Genomic DNA, 17,050 nt, shown 5'->3' on the forward strand with positions numbered 1-17,050 from the left:
GGCGGTAAAGACATAAATCTCAAATAAAAAGAATGACCTAAAAAGAAGTTATATGGCTTACATATTTAACTTCCAGGAAAACGAAGGCACTCCCTTCCTGATCCCAGTCCTCAGGCCTAAAAGGCCTTAGAATATAAATGCATAAAAATAGCTATATAGGATCAGCCTTGATTCTCCACCCAGTTCTGTATCCCATCTCTGGCAATAGTCAAGCCCAGATGTCGTAGAAGATGGCAGAAGAAAACTTAAATAGCAGACATGCGATCACCTCCTCCTTCTGAAGTCTTGCAGCCCCTAATAATAAAAGACAGTCTTCAGTCTAGAAGTATGTCATTTTATATCCTGTTCCCTTATTTTCTTTTCTAGTCGGTCCTTTCAGTTTATAGCATTTTCCTGGATTTTTAGAAGGCTAGAGAAGAATGACTGAAGGAGGAAAAAAGCTTCTGCAGTGAGTTGTTAAAATGGCAGTTACCAGAGAATCGTAAAAAATTGGAGGACTGAAAGAGTTTCCTAAATTGGGGGCTACATCACGTAGCAGAGGCACCATAAGCTGGACAGAAATTCAAGTGCAGGGATAAGGCAGACAGCCTGGAAGTGCAATTGAAAGTGGGCTTTGAAAACCTGAGACTCTCTGCAGGAGAAGCATAGTGGGTTTGTTTCTCTGAGCATTGGATAAAGGCAAAAGGATCTCACAGAAATATGGCATCCACTGGCACTCCATATATAGGATTGTTTTCGGCCTGTACATATATGTACACATATATATGAAGATATAGATACATTTTTAAATATGCATTGTACATTCAGACACTGAACTATCACCAGCACATTTTCAGTTTATCAAAAAAACAGATCAATAAAGACAGTAACTGTTCCTGAGCTGGAAATAAAAGATATAAAAGTCTTATTTAGGACAAAGTAAGAATTCCCTATGCATACAGACTTATAGAAGGCTTTCAGGGAATTTAGGGTTATCTTTAGCATTTCTATTTTAATTTTGCATTCTAAAAAATATATTTGACAACGATCAGAACTGGCAGTCAGGCTAGTAATTTGCCATACATTAACGAGTGATGTGATAAAAGGAAAGCTCTGTTCACAGAATAATAGAATCATAGAATGGTTTGGGTTGGAAGGGACTTTAAAGATCATCTAGTTCCAACCCCCCTGCCATGGGCAGGGACACCTTCCACTAGACCAGGTTGCTCAAAGCCCCATCCAACCTGGCCTTGAACACCTCCACAGCAATGGGGCATCCACAGCCTCTCTGGGCAACCTATTGCAGTGCCTCACCAGCTTCACAGTAAAGAATTTCTTCCTAATATCTAATTTAAATCTACCCTCTTTCAGTTTAAAACCATTACCCCTTGTCCTATCACTACACTCCCTGATAAAGAGTCCCTCCCCATCCTTCCTGTAGGCCCCCTTTAAGTACTGGAAGGCTGCTATAAGGTCTCCCTGGAGCCTTCTCTTCTCCAGGCTGAACAACCCCAACTCTCTCAGCCTGTCTTCATAGGGGAGGTGCTCCAGCCCTCTGATCATCTTCGTGGCCCTCCTCTGGACCCACTCGAGAAGGTCCATGTCTTTTTAATGCTGGGGGCCCCAGAGCTGAACACAGTTCTCCAGGTGGGGTCTCATGAGAGTGCAATAGCGGGGAAGAATCACCTCCCTCGACCTGCTGGTTACGCTTCTTTTGATGCAGCCCAGGATGTGATTGGCTTTCTGGGCTGTGAGTGCACATTGCTGGCTCATATTCATTTTTTTGTCCACTAATACCCCCAAGTCCTTCTCCTCAGGGCTGCTCTCAATCCACTCATCGCCCAGCCTGTATTTGTGCTTGGGATTGCCCCGACCTATGTGCAGGACCTTGCACTTGGCCTTGTTGAACTTCCTGAGGTGGTTGTAAAATGTTACAGAAATCTTGGTGTACTGCAGATTATCAGATGAGTCACAACTGTATTTGCTATTCATATTCTTTCAAGTCCTTCATGGAATGATATATTATTTTAAGCTGGTTGTAGCTGTTGAAAGCAAAGAAAATCCTACATTCTCAACATAGGATTTACACAAACATTTTCGACCTGATCCTTAGATCCAATAGCTCAAGATATTATTAGTACTTTCAAGAACCATGTAAAGAATTTCCCTGTGTAAAAGAAAATGTAACCTTGTGAATAACAAGTAAATTATGGGATATTCGTATTATGGTAGTAAAGTTGGGGTTTTTCTGTATAGCACTGTTCTCATAAACTATGTGCTTTGCTACATAAGCTATCCCTAATTATAAAACCTGTTTTGCCAGGTAAAAATAAATGTAGCTGTTCTAAAATCTGTAAAGATACGTAAAAACTGTTCCTCCATTTAACAGAATGGTACTTTGAAAGACAATTGTGCAAATTAAATAATTAATTATTGTGCTTTTAGTGCCCCAGTTCAATAAAAAGCAGTCACACGAATCTTTTAAGATTTCAAACAGTGTTTTGCTTGCTTTAAATGATGCATGTCTTGAAACTCAAATGAAGTAGTGATGCATTTTTAATTGCACAATTAAAATAATTTTTCATGGTTTCTAAATGGATTAGTTCTAAAATTACTTGTCTACTGAAAAAACATTTCTGCAGAGCAGTTATCCAATATCACATTCTAGACAATGCCTTCTTTGTCATCTTGTCCTGTTTCTCGTCCGCCTTCAAATGTTTACTCAACACGGTCGCCTTTTTGAAATTATTCACTGAAAAGAATTTATCCTTCTCTTTAGTAAACTTCAAAACCTTTCCCTTAGTAAATGTGCAGCAAAAATCCTGTTATATATAAATAAAATTTAGCTCCAGTACATAATGCAACACTTGGGATGTTTGAAATTAAGAACACATTCCATATTTTGTGCCTTAAGTCCATTTATAACACAATTCCCTTGGAATAGAAAGGAATACAGTATTATTAGGAATTTATTGTAATTCAGACCCACAGATGGATGGAAGAACATGGCTGAAACTCAGCTCTGGAGAGATGGATAGGATTGATAAGCAGTTACTTCAGTTCATTTTCTGCAACAAATTTCTTCACGGAACAAGCTTTGTTTCGTTTACTTTTTTCCCTAAATTACACTAACAAAATTTTACTCTTTGTGCTTTAAGAAAATATTTACTATGATGTACACCTCTAGTTTTTTTCCTATTTCAAAGCAAAATAAGGAAATTTTGAATTTTCAGTGGTTCTGATATGAAAGAAACCATTAAAAAAATTCTGGAAACTGGAAAACTGCCCCCCCCCCATGTATTAGAAGCTCCACTGTATGCTATTTCAGAAATGAACTGTGTTCCTTGGTATCTGCGGTGACTGAGTGAAACTATCAGTGCCTACCCTGAAGCTATATGGTTGTTGTGAGGAACACAGAGGGAGGGCAGCAAAAGATGCATTATAAAAATATATTATTTTGGACATTTTCTCATATAATTGCTCCTATTTTGATGGTTTAAACTTCACGTACTCTTAAACAAGCTCTTCATTACTTCAAAACATGTCTCTTAAAACCTGTCCTATATGTATAATTCTTTGCTTTGAATGTTCTGGTTGGTCTTTCAGAAGAAACCAATTACTGTCAATCGAATACAAATATCTTTAAAAAAACCCACTCACAGGTTAGTAGTTTCAGCGAATTATTTATCTGATGATTGCTTTAGTTACGTTTGTGTCCCTCATCTATTTAGATAGTGAGGTGTCCGGAACAGAAACTACATTTTATTCTGCATTAATAAGGTATTCATGTAATGAGTGATCAACCCTCACTCGAGCCTCTTTGCAATGCCAAAATATAAAGTGAATGAAAACCAGTAAGTCAGGAAGAGGACTCCAGGGAATGCTGTTCCTGTTTGAATGCATGAGAAAGAAACAGCTTCATCAAAATTGGTACTTACAATCTAATAAGGTGATTAAGCTAATACTACACAATATTTCTCAATGAAGACAGTAATTTCAAGTCTTCTCCCTCTGTTCTGCCATTGTTTGCACAAAAAAACCTTGTCAAAATATCTTGGAGCTTTTTGGCTGTCTATCAAATTTACTGAAACTGGCCAACAGGTTCAAAAGTTGCTGGCTGGATTACTGACAAAGGGACACAGCAGGATTTCCTTAGGAAGTCAGGCTAATCAGATTGTTTAAAAAATATCCAAAGTGAATTACATTTTTTTTCAATTTGCATTATATGAAACTAAATAAAATGCTTGCAGAACTGAGCCTTTTTCACCCTTTATGTTTTTGCTTCTGCAGCCCCTCCCCCCCCATTTCATTTAAATAGTTTCAATTTCCCTTCTGAGCTTATTTTTTCTCAAATGGTCAACTTGGCAGTTTCCTATTTGAACTAATCCTTTAAAAATCACATTTAAGATATTTCTTAGTTATTTTCCTACATAAATATGTGAAACATTAAAGTGCAGTTTCAATATATATTTCCGCTGCTCATTTTAGTTTTACTGTGAAAGTTCCACAGGCAAAATTTCTTTTAGGCTGGAACAGCTGACTTTCCTGTCATAAAATGCTAAAATACAGTTCAATATATGCTGACTTATGCTATTTTGGATATAAGATTAATTTTCAGGTAAGACTTAATCATAAAGGTATTTACCAAAATATGGAAAAATTAACTGTCTTCAGCCATGTTACTATTGTTATTTGTAGTTCAATGGACACTGCTTTTATAAACCTTTTTTGTTACAACCTTAATTACCTAATGGACAACATTGCCAAACGTTTCAGATTGTTTTAATTAAATTAAGTGAGTACAGGGGCACTTCCTTTTCACGTACTCTGTCATTATTTAGCCAAAGTACACACATTTAATACCGTCAGATTTCCATCATAAATAATTTCCTTCAGCCTTGCAATTTTATTTGTACCATTCTCTGAATTTCCTTTAAATTCTTGAAATATTTCTGCTATGTTTTTTCCCAGAACTAAATTTCATTTTCTGTGTATGACCTTGTCAGCACAATAAAGAAAAGGATTCTTCCTTTTTCATTAATGATGCAATATCTGAGCCCCAGCGCCATTTTTAATTACTGTCGCAGCTCTGCCTTTTCATTGTCCTCAGCACTGTAATTTTTAATTTCTCAGTGGTCCTCAGTCTTAAGAGAATTTTTTACTAATATCTCTGGAAGAGTCTTGTATAGAGTCCATTTCGCCTCCCCAATGCTAGATTTTCAAAATATGTTGTCCAGTTGTCCAGTCCTCTTACTTTTATTTCTCTTCTCTTTTTTTTTTTTTTTTTTGGATAGCGGTAAGCAGATGAGAAGGGAATCACGACTGCAACTTACCAAGAGTTCGGAAAGGTCTTTGGTTTGGGGTATGGGAGAAGAAACCAGGTTTCAAAGCATTTGTGATCACAATGTCAAAATACTCTTCAAAATCGTTCCTAGAAAGTAAAGGAAATTGAGTTAGTTAAACTAATGAATTAGCTAAGATGCCACTAAATACTCCTTAAGACTTAAGAAAATAGCAAAACACTTCTTTAAGGCACCTTCTTCTGTCACTTTTTTTCCCGATGCTTGTTCAGTGTCACTACTGCCCTTCTTTCCCTAAGGTTGTCAAAAGTGAGAAGACAGCTGGCTGAGAACCCACAGTGCTGTACCTTCAGGATCACTCATTATTTGTAAACAGACGTTCCTTGGCCCAAGGAGTTTTTAAATCTCAGGAGAACATGTAACAGATGACATATTTTAATCTCAGGTGACAACATATGCATAGACAAGTATAGAAAGGTGTAAATGAGGGATTTTCTTTATAAAGCAGAATATATGAAGTCAAGTGATGGGGTAGGAAGTACCTGAAGACTGAAGACACTTAAGCATGGGTGCTTATATTGTTGGTATCCATACTGTACGTATGCACAGGCCTAATGGGTGTCTAAGATGCCACTGTAGTCAACAGAGATCTAATTAACACAGCCAATGAAGTCTAAAGGGTGGTTTCACATACCCTAAAGTCGAAATACCATTTTGTTAGCTGAACTCTTTCTTCAGACTCCACTGGCTGCTCTGTCTAAATCCCCACTGGTTACAGGGAGGTTAGACATGTGGCTCACAAATAAACACCTACCAAGTATGAGTCTTAATCTGCCAGCTGAATCCCACCACTAAATTCAGATTTTTCAAAGATCATTAGGTCCATAAGAATACAGATTGATATCTGAACTGTGGAACTCCCATCAATTTAAATGGGATTGAACGTTTCAGCATGGTACATAAGTGGGACATATTTATATTTAGGTATTTTTTAGAGACCTGCATACAAGTCAGTAACATTACAAAGCCAATAGGAAAAATAGGTAACCTTGGGGAACATTCATGCCACCCATCCTACTGTGAGATGGACTATTTCTGGAGGTGCCAGTTATTCCTACCCTAGCAAGAGTCTTCTTTATTTTTAAGGAAGCTAACCTCACTTATTACATCATCAAGCTGGGAACCATAGCAAGAAATAATAACAATAATGCCTACCTACAAGTTTTGAAGTTACTAAAATATAAAATTAGACACATGTTGCTTAAAGAGTGGGGTTTTTTTATTATTGGAAAATGTAAACATTCCCCATCTGTGATGTATTTTATTTTATTAGAAATGTTTCACTGCTTAGGTGACTTTATCACCTATAACTTCCAAAAAACGATGGATACTCTTGCATGGAACAAAGAAGTCACAGATGGCAATTCCAGGATGGGTACAGGCACTAAAATGCTATCAACAGTAGAGGAAGTTTACTGAAAGTAAACTAGCTAACTGTGTCATTTTCAAATAATCTACAATCTCCCATGAGTCTGAGATATCTTAACTAAAAAACTGGATGCTCTCCCTATGAGCTTATCTTCAAGCTTTTATTTTGTGCTCTAAATTACATTCCAGCCTTAAAATAGAATGTCTTTAAATTTCCTTCCTCTAACAAAATTTTAGCTTTGTCTATTTTTCTCCACTTGTGACCATATGTAAACCTTCACCTTTTTAAAAGAACCAGTATCAAATATGACAATGGTGTATTTTTTAAATTAGCTTCTGTGTGGAAGATTCCAGAAGTTGAGCAAACAGGCATGGCTCTTCTGTCCTTACGTGAAAAGTATCGATAGAGGTAAACATTTCAAATTAGCATAAGGTGCAAATAATGCTTCCACAGGTAAGTTAAGCTTGAACTTTCAAAATAAAGCCAACACCTCAGGAGCACAATGAAGACTTGTGGGAACAGTGGTGAGTGCTTTGTGTAAAAAATTCGAAACAGAATGAACAAAGTTTTCACAAGATTCGGTTAACTTTTTGTTGATCTATTGAAGAAAAAACTATGTTTTGTGCGGAGAGGTGTTATCTATGGCCTTTTTTGAATCATACTAAATCTCAAGTACAAAGCTACTGATTTTATGAGAGCCTGTACCTTGTGTTACATTACTACGTAACATTATTCATGATAAAATCTGTTCCAGTTACTGCTTGTGCTTGGTATAGTGGCCTGTGGTTACAGTAAATGGGTAAGACAAAGGGTAGGATGTATCTCACGTAACTTTAGCCATCTCAAAATTGCACGCTGAATCCACAGCTAGTGATCTACACCACAGACAGAGCCAATGGAGAAACATCCACATTCTTAGAAGGCAATTCATCCCACTTATTTCAGACATAATTCTATGGTACAGAATGAATTGCCAAGGATGATGCCCAGTGTTTTCTCTCCACTAACCACAGAGGGAATCAAAATTACCAGCTTCAAAAAATTCCTAGCTTTTAGATGGCTAACTTTCATGAAAAGGTGAAATGACATTTGGCTTCAGTGACTATGTAACAATTGACTCGTCTTTAGGTGTTCTCCTGCCAACACTTAAACATTCAGTTAACTGGACACACATTCTCATGATAGGTAAGCCTGCAAAGTCACACCATGATGTTGCTACTTGTGTGAATGAACTGGCACTTGCTTCTGTATGTTTACATGCCTTATACACTGATCCCAGCAATATGTGTGTGCTCTGGCTGGGAAACGGTTCTCATTTTATTTCAAAATGAGATTTTCTCTTAGACTTCGTCCCTCCTTACCAAAATGTCTTTCAGTTAAGGACAACTTGGTAAGATGAACACAACTGGGATAGTTTGCTCTTGAAATGGTAAATGATACACTTAAAATCAGCGCTGGGAAATTCATGCTTATGTGGACAATAATTTCTTAGCCAAAAAGGAACTTCTTAAAGTGCAAAAAAGTTAACAGTTACAAGGTAAGGATATTAAGAGTAAGAGGCTAAAACTTCACACACATCTCTGCTTTTCATCTTTATCCTTAGGGTTTTTTTTTTTGATGTAATACTATACAGTTCTGAACTTCTCAGTATCATATTGATTAACTGAAAGAAGTAGGGAAAGAAATTAAGAAAGGACTACATAGACGTAATTCATAAGGGTTGATGTCAAGAATAAAATGCAGTTAGCCTGGTCAAATTGAAGTTAAGGGCAGAGATAATAGGTGTGAACCTAGACTATATTCCAGTACCGCAAAAAGCAGCACGGGTACGTAGAGTCTTATTGTCTGATATAAGAGGCATGGAACAAAAAAAAGCAATAAAAAGTTTAGAATTATTTTCAGGGAAAAAAGACTTCAGTAATGTCTAATGGACAGTGGAGTACTCAGTTCTCCAGAAGATGTCTTGGAAGCCACATTGCATGAGTCACTGGAAAATATGATTGTAATAAACACTGTAGAACATCCTATACTTATGTGGAAAGAGAGAGTGATCCAGTATCCTTGTAGCAGAACATCTCTTTTCTGTCTTTTGAAAGGCAACCGACCCTCTCTGCTACCTTGCTTACTGTAGATCTCTACAGCTGCCTTAAACAGCTGAAACATTATTCACCAAGGAAAAGAAAGCCAAAATCATTTTATGTGGCCAAGAATTTAGTTTTATACCAAATTTTCATTCAGAAAACAACTAGACAGATCTACACAAAAGAGAGAATTCACAGGCATCTTACTCACGAGGAGAATTGCTTTTTGTGAGGAGGTAGATTTTCCCTCAAATGACCAAGTATAATGTTCATGCAAGGCAGTGAGAACGGGCACAGCTGATGCTCCATTTAGCATTTAGCCCAGAGAGTACAAAAGAGAAGTGATACTGGCAGGACTGTGGTTTTCTTACTGTGTTGCTGTATTCACTCTGCTGTTCCCTTGCATATCCAGATAGCCAAGGTTGGCTCGCATTGCACTACTTTGTTTCTTTGATTAATTTATTAAATAGTCTCACCATGTCACCCACCTAGCTATTTGCATCACTGATTCATTTGTTTCTAGGAGCACAAGTGATGGTTCTGCTGAATTTCACTGAATTTGACTTGACCAGTCATGTTCTTAACATTACAGCTAAAAATAGCTGTTGTGATCAGCAACTACAATCTGAACCAATTGCCAAGTACAATGAACTACCTGTTTTATCTTTTCTGCTGTGATCTGTAAATGCACATTTCTCATGCACAACCATCTCTTGGAAACCACCAGCGGGAAGAAGTGTTTGTAAGCTTTTCCATGCAGATTTACTGCAAGGAAACGAAATATTACTACTACTTGCACTCACCACTGGAGAAGCACAGAAAGAAAGTGGCTTGAACAAGACAGTCTAGCAAAAACTTACGATAAAATTGGGATTCAGATGATGTATTGGGTCTTGGCCTGAAAGATATTCCCTGTCATCTTCAATCCCATCATGATGCCCAGAAAAGATGCAGGATATAAGTGAGCTGTGGGTCAGATACAGCTCACAGGCTCATAGATGGACTACTGTGCCTCGAGTACCCTGTAACGCTCTACTAGAGAAAGGCCCACCAGAAACCTCAGATCCAAATAATTCACAACACATAAAGAAACTTAAATTAACTTCCCTATAGCTCAGGCTTATCTCCAGTTGCTGTCTGGCAGATGTAATTTGAAATGGACATTGCACTTACCCAAGAATATGTTCACACAGGAGTCTGCAATAGTCACTGTGAGAACTAGTAATTAATAGCAGAATCTTCCCAGCACTCTTCAGTTGTTTCAGCCACTTTTTTACAGACTCGGGACATCTTTGTAAATATTTGTCTGGATGATTTTTCACTTCTGGGAAATATGTCCCACAGTCTTCTAAAAAATTAAAACATAATTATGTATTATCCAATCCTGCTCACAAACCACTTAATCCACACAACAAATATCCTTTTATGTGCAAACAATACAATTTTAAAAAGGCAAAGCAAAGTTTAAAATTTTCCCTGGGTTGTAACTCAATATAAACCAAAAAACCAATCAAACCAAGAGGATACATTGTAGCAGAAATAAGTTTGTATGACTTTTCTTTTTTATTATGGAATTTTCATAGTTATTTTGTTTGATGTTCTTTTGTTCACAAGAATAAATAATACATAAATTACAGATTATAGTCTTACACAGCAAATAATTACTTCCTGTTGCCTTTGCTCAATTTTTGGATATCCAGTTTGTGATTTTAAAATGAGTTTAATGTTTAGAAAATGGTAAGGACCTGAAATTGCCAAGAACATCTGTTCAGTTACTTCTGACACTTTAGGTTAGCATTGTCTGATCAATAACATCCATTTTACTATTTTTGCATTTTTCACAACTAGCACTTTATCTGTGAAAGGTTGATAAAACAAACTGCCAAAGACTCACAGGTATGTGGAATACTAGGAACAGATGCAAAAAACCCCCCAATTCCAATTCCAGCTTCAATAATGCTCTTTTTGCCGAATGTAACAGCAATAGAATTTTGCAAATACACTTGGAATGTAAGATTTTAAAAAGTGTTCAATAACACTAAGTTGGCAGTAAAAGTTACCTATTCATTAAAGTCACCAATAAATATTTACCTTGTTATAACCCATAGCTGCTTTACCAAGATGTCAAATTAACATTAAACTTACCTTTTTTAATCGTTCCTATGATCTAAGACTACATATTCCCTCTGTGCTCAAACCCTCTATAACCAAAAATGTCAAGCTAGTTAAAGGTCTAAAGAGAAATATAATAGTTGTAGAGACAGAAATGATACTAAGTATTTGGCTCTCAGTTTGTGTGTGTTATAGTATAATGAACATCATCATAGAAGATTATTTTTCTTCCAGCATTTGTTCTATATGCAACTGTCTGTGGTCAACTTTGCTGAATGATTTAATAAATCCCAGACATTACTTAGCCTTCTGGTATGTGAGTAATGCTATTCTCTAGTTTGAAAAAATAAGATTTAAACCACTTGAACTTCAGCTATTTAATGAAAGAGAACATGTATGTTTAAAACAGTAGTATCAAAGAAAGACTGAAAGACGCTGGGTGCTAAACATAACACTTTCATAAATTACACATTCAAACATCTACAGATGGCAGGAAAAAAAGTCTCCCAAAAGAAGTTTCAAATTGGCTGTTATCACTGCAGTAACACAGGAAGCAAAATGTCTTACTCTGTACTGTGACTTGACAGATTTCTTCCCAAAAGCTACAGAGTGGACTACTATATCTAAGGAAAGTCTCTGAAACAAAATCTCCCAACTCATAACCAGGTCACTATTCCAGTTCTTCATAGTATTTAGGTCAGGCTGTGTAACAGCGTGTACCCGGGGAATATGAGCCTGTTCCTGCAGCGAGCATTATGGGATGCCATGACATTTGCCTTGAGAGCTAGCCATGAGAGCTAGCTGAGACCAATGATTTTTTTTGATTAAACAAAGCAGATTTATGAAAGCAGGTTTCCTGTAGTGTGTTCCCCCCCTCTTTCCTGGGGCGTGAATATTGTTTGGGATGAGCAACATAGTTTTTAGGAGCAGAAGCTGCATTATTTTTTTCAGTATTATCATTAGTAATTATATTTCATATGCTATGCTATGACAATTTTTCTTCTTTGTTGTTTCGGAAAACGCACAACATTACATGAGAATGAAGGGGGACACAAAGCAGGCTCGGCATTAGCTCTCACAGGTTCAAACAATTAAAAGAAAGATGGTAAAGTTCATTTATATATACAGTGATCTATCACTCTTTTTACCCTAAGGTAAAAAGATCTGTTTTATATGAACTTTGCTGTTGGACACTCTTTGTTTTTCTTTCCTTATCAAATGCCTCCCATCCTCTGTTGACCATTCTTTGATGTGCAACTAATTTAAAGACTTTGAGTTAATTTAATCAACACTGTCTTATCTGTCCATGCTCTGTGCGGTATCTGCTACGTGATAAATCTATGATGTTTGGTCCTTGAGTTACATCTGCATTGGAAAAGGTCAACAACTCTGGACTCAACATATGAGCTGAAAGAGAGTCTTATTCTAGTTTTCTATCCAGACCCTGAAGCCCAACTGTTAATTGCAAACAAGCAATGAATCAGTTCTTGACACTGGGATCAGAAGTTTGCCTCTGGGCTGTTTGCCATATCAGGCAGAGGTACCTTAGAAGAACCCTCATTAAAGCATACTCTACTGTAATTAGGCCAACATGGCCCAGGAAAGTAGAGTTTAACTTAATTCCTAACATACTATTGTGTCTGGTGAAGACAGTTTGGTTGAATATATACTCATACCTGTAAAGGAGTTTAACCACCAAAGCTTGCAAGATTTTATTGAAAGTCAAATAAAATAAAAGCTGAAAACCTTGCTCGTTATCCCAGGCCAAGAGCCAGTTTTGAGGAGGACAGCAGAGCCACAGGCACCTCGTTGGCAAAAAGAGTTGTGGAAGTTTTAACATGTGATGGAGAAATAGCATCACGTCAAGCCTTCACAATCAAATGGAATGATATGACAGTGAGAATTGAAGCATTTTTTCCAAGGGTATATATTACCACTATGCCATATGCTGCACTTTGTTTTTCTAAAGCAGGAAAACCATAAAAATAATAAGGAAACCCTATTGAGCAAAGAGTCAGTGAGAAATCAGAAAAGAACTAATTTTACCAGAGCCAACAGAGGAAAGGAAAAAGTGAGTTAATGGTAAGAAGAGTGATTTTATGCCACTGTCATACAGCTCTGTTCTTGAAAAACAAAAAAGTAATTCTTCAGACAAACACCATTCTTGAGAAATAAGAAATGTCTCTAGCCTGCAATACCTTCCTGATAATGCTTATGGACCATCCAAGTTTCAAAATACTCTTAAAAATGGAATTATAAGCATGCTTTAGAGAAGCTTTGTTGGTCCACAAATTCACTGTATCAAAATGGGGGACTTGTGGTCACCACCAGATCTACAACTGACAGTTTTCTATCTGTACACTGCCTAAAATAAAACCTCTACATTTTTATCTCTCTGTTTTATGAATACTACTTAACATATGGCTATACGGACACTTACACGTATTAACGTGTACCCACAAATCAGTGAAAGCAAAACAACAATAACAAAACAAATGTCCCAACTTTCACCTCGGATGTCTCTGTTGTTTTCAGTTATCTGCATGCATGCCAAAGCCTACACTAGTAACCTCTGGCTCTTTGGCAGTGTGAACACTTTCTCAAAATACAAGAGAGCATTTCATAAAAAAAAAAAAGGAAACAAGAAGACCGTGACAATCAACATGACAATCAACATACTTACCCTCTGTGATTGTATAAGAAAACTTAATCCAATGATGTGGAGCAGGAAAGCAAACATCTAGGCATTTTATGCACAACTTTGTAATTTATTACATGTATGTTGTCATGGAGCAAATGCAGTTTTTCAATTTCCATTCTTGTTACTAAACAACTTGGAGTTTATCTGAAATCTCTCAAATACAGCCTGGATAGCAAATTAGCAACTAGCCTCTGTAGGGATTTATAATCATCTTCCAAATACACTTTCAAAAATAATAATTGCCTTTGCAGTCCATTAAGTATCCCTTCAGAAAAATATATTTCCTTTTTAAGCAGAAGATAGAAATATAAGCAATTAAAATGAGTTGTCTAGAACTGCCACATATTAAAGTCCTGCCAGAGCCTCTTATCGGATCCACGTCCTGTTTTATTTTCAAAGCAATATAATTTCCTCTATGTATATTATCAGAGGTTCCCTTAGTGTCCAGTTTGGGGTTTGTTTTTTCTTGTCTCATCTGACATTGTAATTTGATCAAGATGTTCTTTGCATCGTCTTGCCTTACAGTTTAATTGCTTGTAATGCAGCTGTCATAGCAAATGTGATGGGAATTATGTATAGCTGGAAATGCAGAACCCCCAGACCAAACTCAGAAAGAGCCTGTACAATGCTTGCCGTGACTGGCAGAAGTCCTCCAGCCCAGACAATAATCCAGTCTTTAATCCAACCGCCCTCCTCTGCTACAGTCGCAAAATTACTCTATTGAAGTATGCAGTTTGATGTTCTAATATAATACCTCTATTTGGGGAAAAAATAATTGTGGATTTCTCTTGTGCTCTTTATTACACCACTTCTCCTTGGCAGGGTCAGTTTACACCCCACTGGCTCTGGACTCCTTTGGACTCAATGTCTGTAAATCCGCACTGCCAGGACACGGCAGTTTTCATCCCTTAACTGTTGTTTGGATTATAAAAAAGGCAAATGTTCAAGAGGCATGTTTCTCCAAGATTTCTGTCCAGAACTAAAACACAGGAACACAGTGTATTTTTTAGTATTGTCACTGCTTCTAAGGGGCACCTACTTGGTTGAATTAAAAAGAATTTATCCGCTATTTATACGATTTAGCTAAGCAGAGAGGTTTGAGGCTAAAAAAATCCCTAGAATTCAGCCAAGAAAAATAAACTTTCAGCTGCCAATTTGTAGCTTGTATTTAGTGGCTTTAACAACTAACCAGCTCTTACAATGAAAGTAGTATTTGGGAATGTGACTCTTCTCTCTTTTAAATTCAAAGGCAATTTGATAGCTTAGCTATCAATACCCATAACCAGATTTTCTGCAGCTCTGACGCAAGTAAGAACTTATACCTCTTCCCTAATTTTTGTCTGAATGCAGGCTGGTAGGTAACAGTTACTAATTTGATAAACAGAGTAGAGCTGAAATAAAGTGTTACTATCAACAATGATGCAGACAACTATATTCATTGTATATTGCTTTCCACTGTAGTCTTACGGCACTTCGGGTTCTTAGAGTGAACAGAGACACTTCTTTGACCATTGTTGTTTTCTTCTTCTCTTGTCTAAATAAACATATTCAACAACTAACATGAGCATTGAACAGAAACACAAGAAAAATACCTTCATTACAGAAGATTTTGCAAAAGAATTTACATTTCATCTAATGAAAGCAAGTAGAGGAGAAAGGGGGTGATGGTTAAAATTACATTAGACAAGTTGTCTTTCACTTCCTTTCATTTAAGGTCAAGTGTGTATTCTAGTAGGAACAGCAGAAGCAAAACGAGAGACAGAGGGAAGGAAATGTTAACATAAAGCAAGATAAGAAAGCAGAGTGAAGCATGAAGCAGGGACGACTGGGCGAAATATGGTTACATTCTGGAGGCCTGGGTTCAGGCAGATATCAGGAACAGGGAGCAACAGGAAGAGATAAATCATCCCTCTCTTCCCCCAGGAGATAAAGACATTTAAAAACAGAATAAAAGGATGAGAGTCCAGGAGGACAGGAGGTTAGGAAGAGGCAAATGTCATAAGAGCAAAAAAGAAGTGTGACAGATGTAAAATATTCTGTATTTTTATGTTTTCTGCAGTTGTCTGAATTCCTTACTGTGCAGTTTCTTAACAGACCAAAGGGTTAAGGATCTTGGTCCAGTTCAGGTAGGAAGGATACTAGTTATTTACACCTCTTAGTTAACTAGGAGCAGACATGAGAAGAGGATACTGAGTTCGGAGACAAAGGAGATGTTAATATTATGGTACCTAATCTCTCATTCTCACCCGAAAAAAAGTGAGAAGCAGTATATCTGGGAGGAGACAAGGGAAAAAAAGGAGTCTGGGTGGGTTGGCCAGTGGAGACCAGGAATTCAGAATGACACCTCGGTGAGTCGCTGCCCGTCAAAGGCCGAACTTGGCAGCATGATGAACCTCTACATGTCATAGCTAAGAATTAGCTTGTGTGCCTGGATATGTGAGTGGCTGCCTACAAAGCAGAGTATCTTTCAGGCTACTCTTGGATGTACAAGTGGAACACAATGGGAAAGAAAAGGGAAAAAATGACACAAATCAGACAGAAGAGAGGAGCTGAAATATGAAGAGAAATGAAAAATAGACCAGTATTAAGGATAAGTTGTATTCTATTAAAAATGCATACCCATAGATAGGGAACATGTATCAGTATGTCAAATTAAAGAGAAAACCGTTCCTCCTGTGTTCTCAGAAAACTAAGGATTTTTATGATCACAAAGTAGACGCTTTGCATGTGGCACTTCAGTTTTGAACAAATCACATATTACCAATGGAAAGAGAGGATCAACTCATCCTCCATTTGCCTCTTTTGCTTATGTATCTGTTAAAGAAAATGTTTACAGCTCATGTAACATCGACCTTCTCAATATTTTTAGCAACATCCAGCTCTGGTCAGGCAGAAATAGATGGTATTTTCTGAAATAATAAACTATTTTCCAGTGATGACAACTCTATGTTCACCTTGATTAGTTTCAAGGGGGTGACCATAAGGTAAGGATTTGTGGTGGGCTAGGGAAAACATGACTACTTAGATTAACAGTGACTGCAGGGCTATATAAATATTTAATAAACTGAATGAAACACTTCAGCAGAACACACACAAAACATCACCTCTGCAAATATTTCATGGGTCACTTCCTCTTCTACTCATTTTCTACTCCTGTGGCATAGGAGAAGCTTACTGCAAAAATTAAAATGCTCTGGTAACTAAAGATAGATCTCAAACTAAAAGGAGGCTGAATGACTAGAAATTCTCCTAAGGAAGTCAAGAGCAACTGTTGTTTCTTCTGGTCTGATATAATGAGGCAGGAACCACCACGCTCCCTCCCACCCTTGCATTTTCGAGGTGAGATTCCCATGCCAAAGGCTGTCAGGAACAGCACAGGACCTTTAGCTATATTTAAATGGAAGTCATAATGTCAAAATTAGAGGCTATTGCTGCTCTGCCATCTCTT

General features: G+C 37.2%; 1 protein-coding gene across 2 annotated transcripts in view; it reads right to left on the bottom strand.

Moving 5' to 3' along the window:
* NT5DC1 (5'-nucleotidase domain containing 1) overlaps nt 1–17,050 on the bottom strand; it is a 154,846-nt gene that overhangs the window by 40,445 nt on the left and 97,351 nt on the right. For both annotated transcript variants that reach the window (XM_050892975.1, XM_050892974.1), the window contains 2 exons: nt 9,963–10,137; nt 5,313–5,410 (listed from right to left, as the gene is read on the bottom strand). In XM_050892975.1, the coding sequence (XP_050748932.1) occupies nt 5,313–5,410; nt 9,963–10,137 (273 nt within the window). The remainder of the gene's footprint in view (nt 1–5,312; nt 5,411–9,962; nt 10,138–17,050) is intronic.

The sequence above is a fragment of the Gymnogyps californianus genome, chromosome 3, assembly GCF_018139145.2.
Source record: "Gymnogyps californianus isolate 813 chromosome 3, ASM1813914v2, whole genome shotgun sequence".
NCBI lineage: Eukaryota > Metazoa > Chordata > Aves > Accipitriformes > Cathartidae > Gymnogyps > Gymnogyps californianus.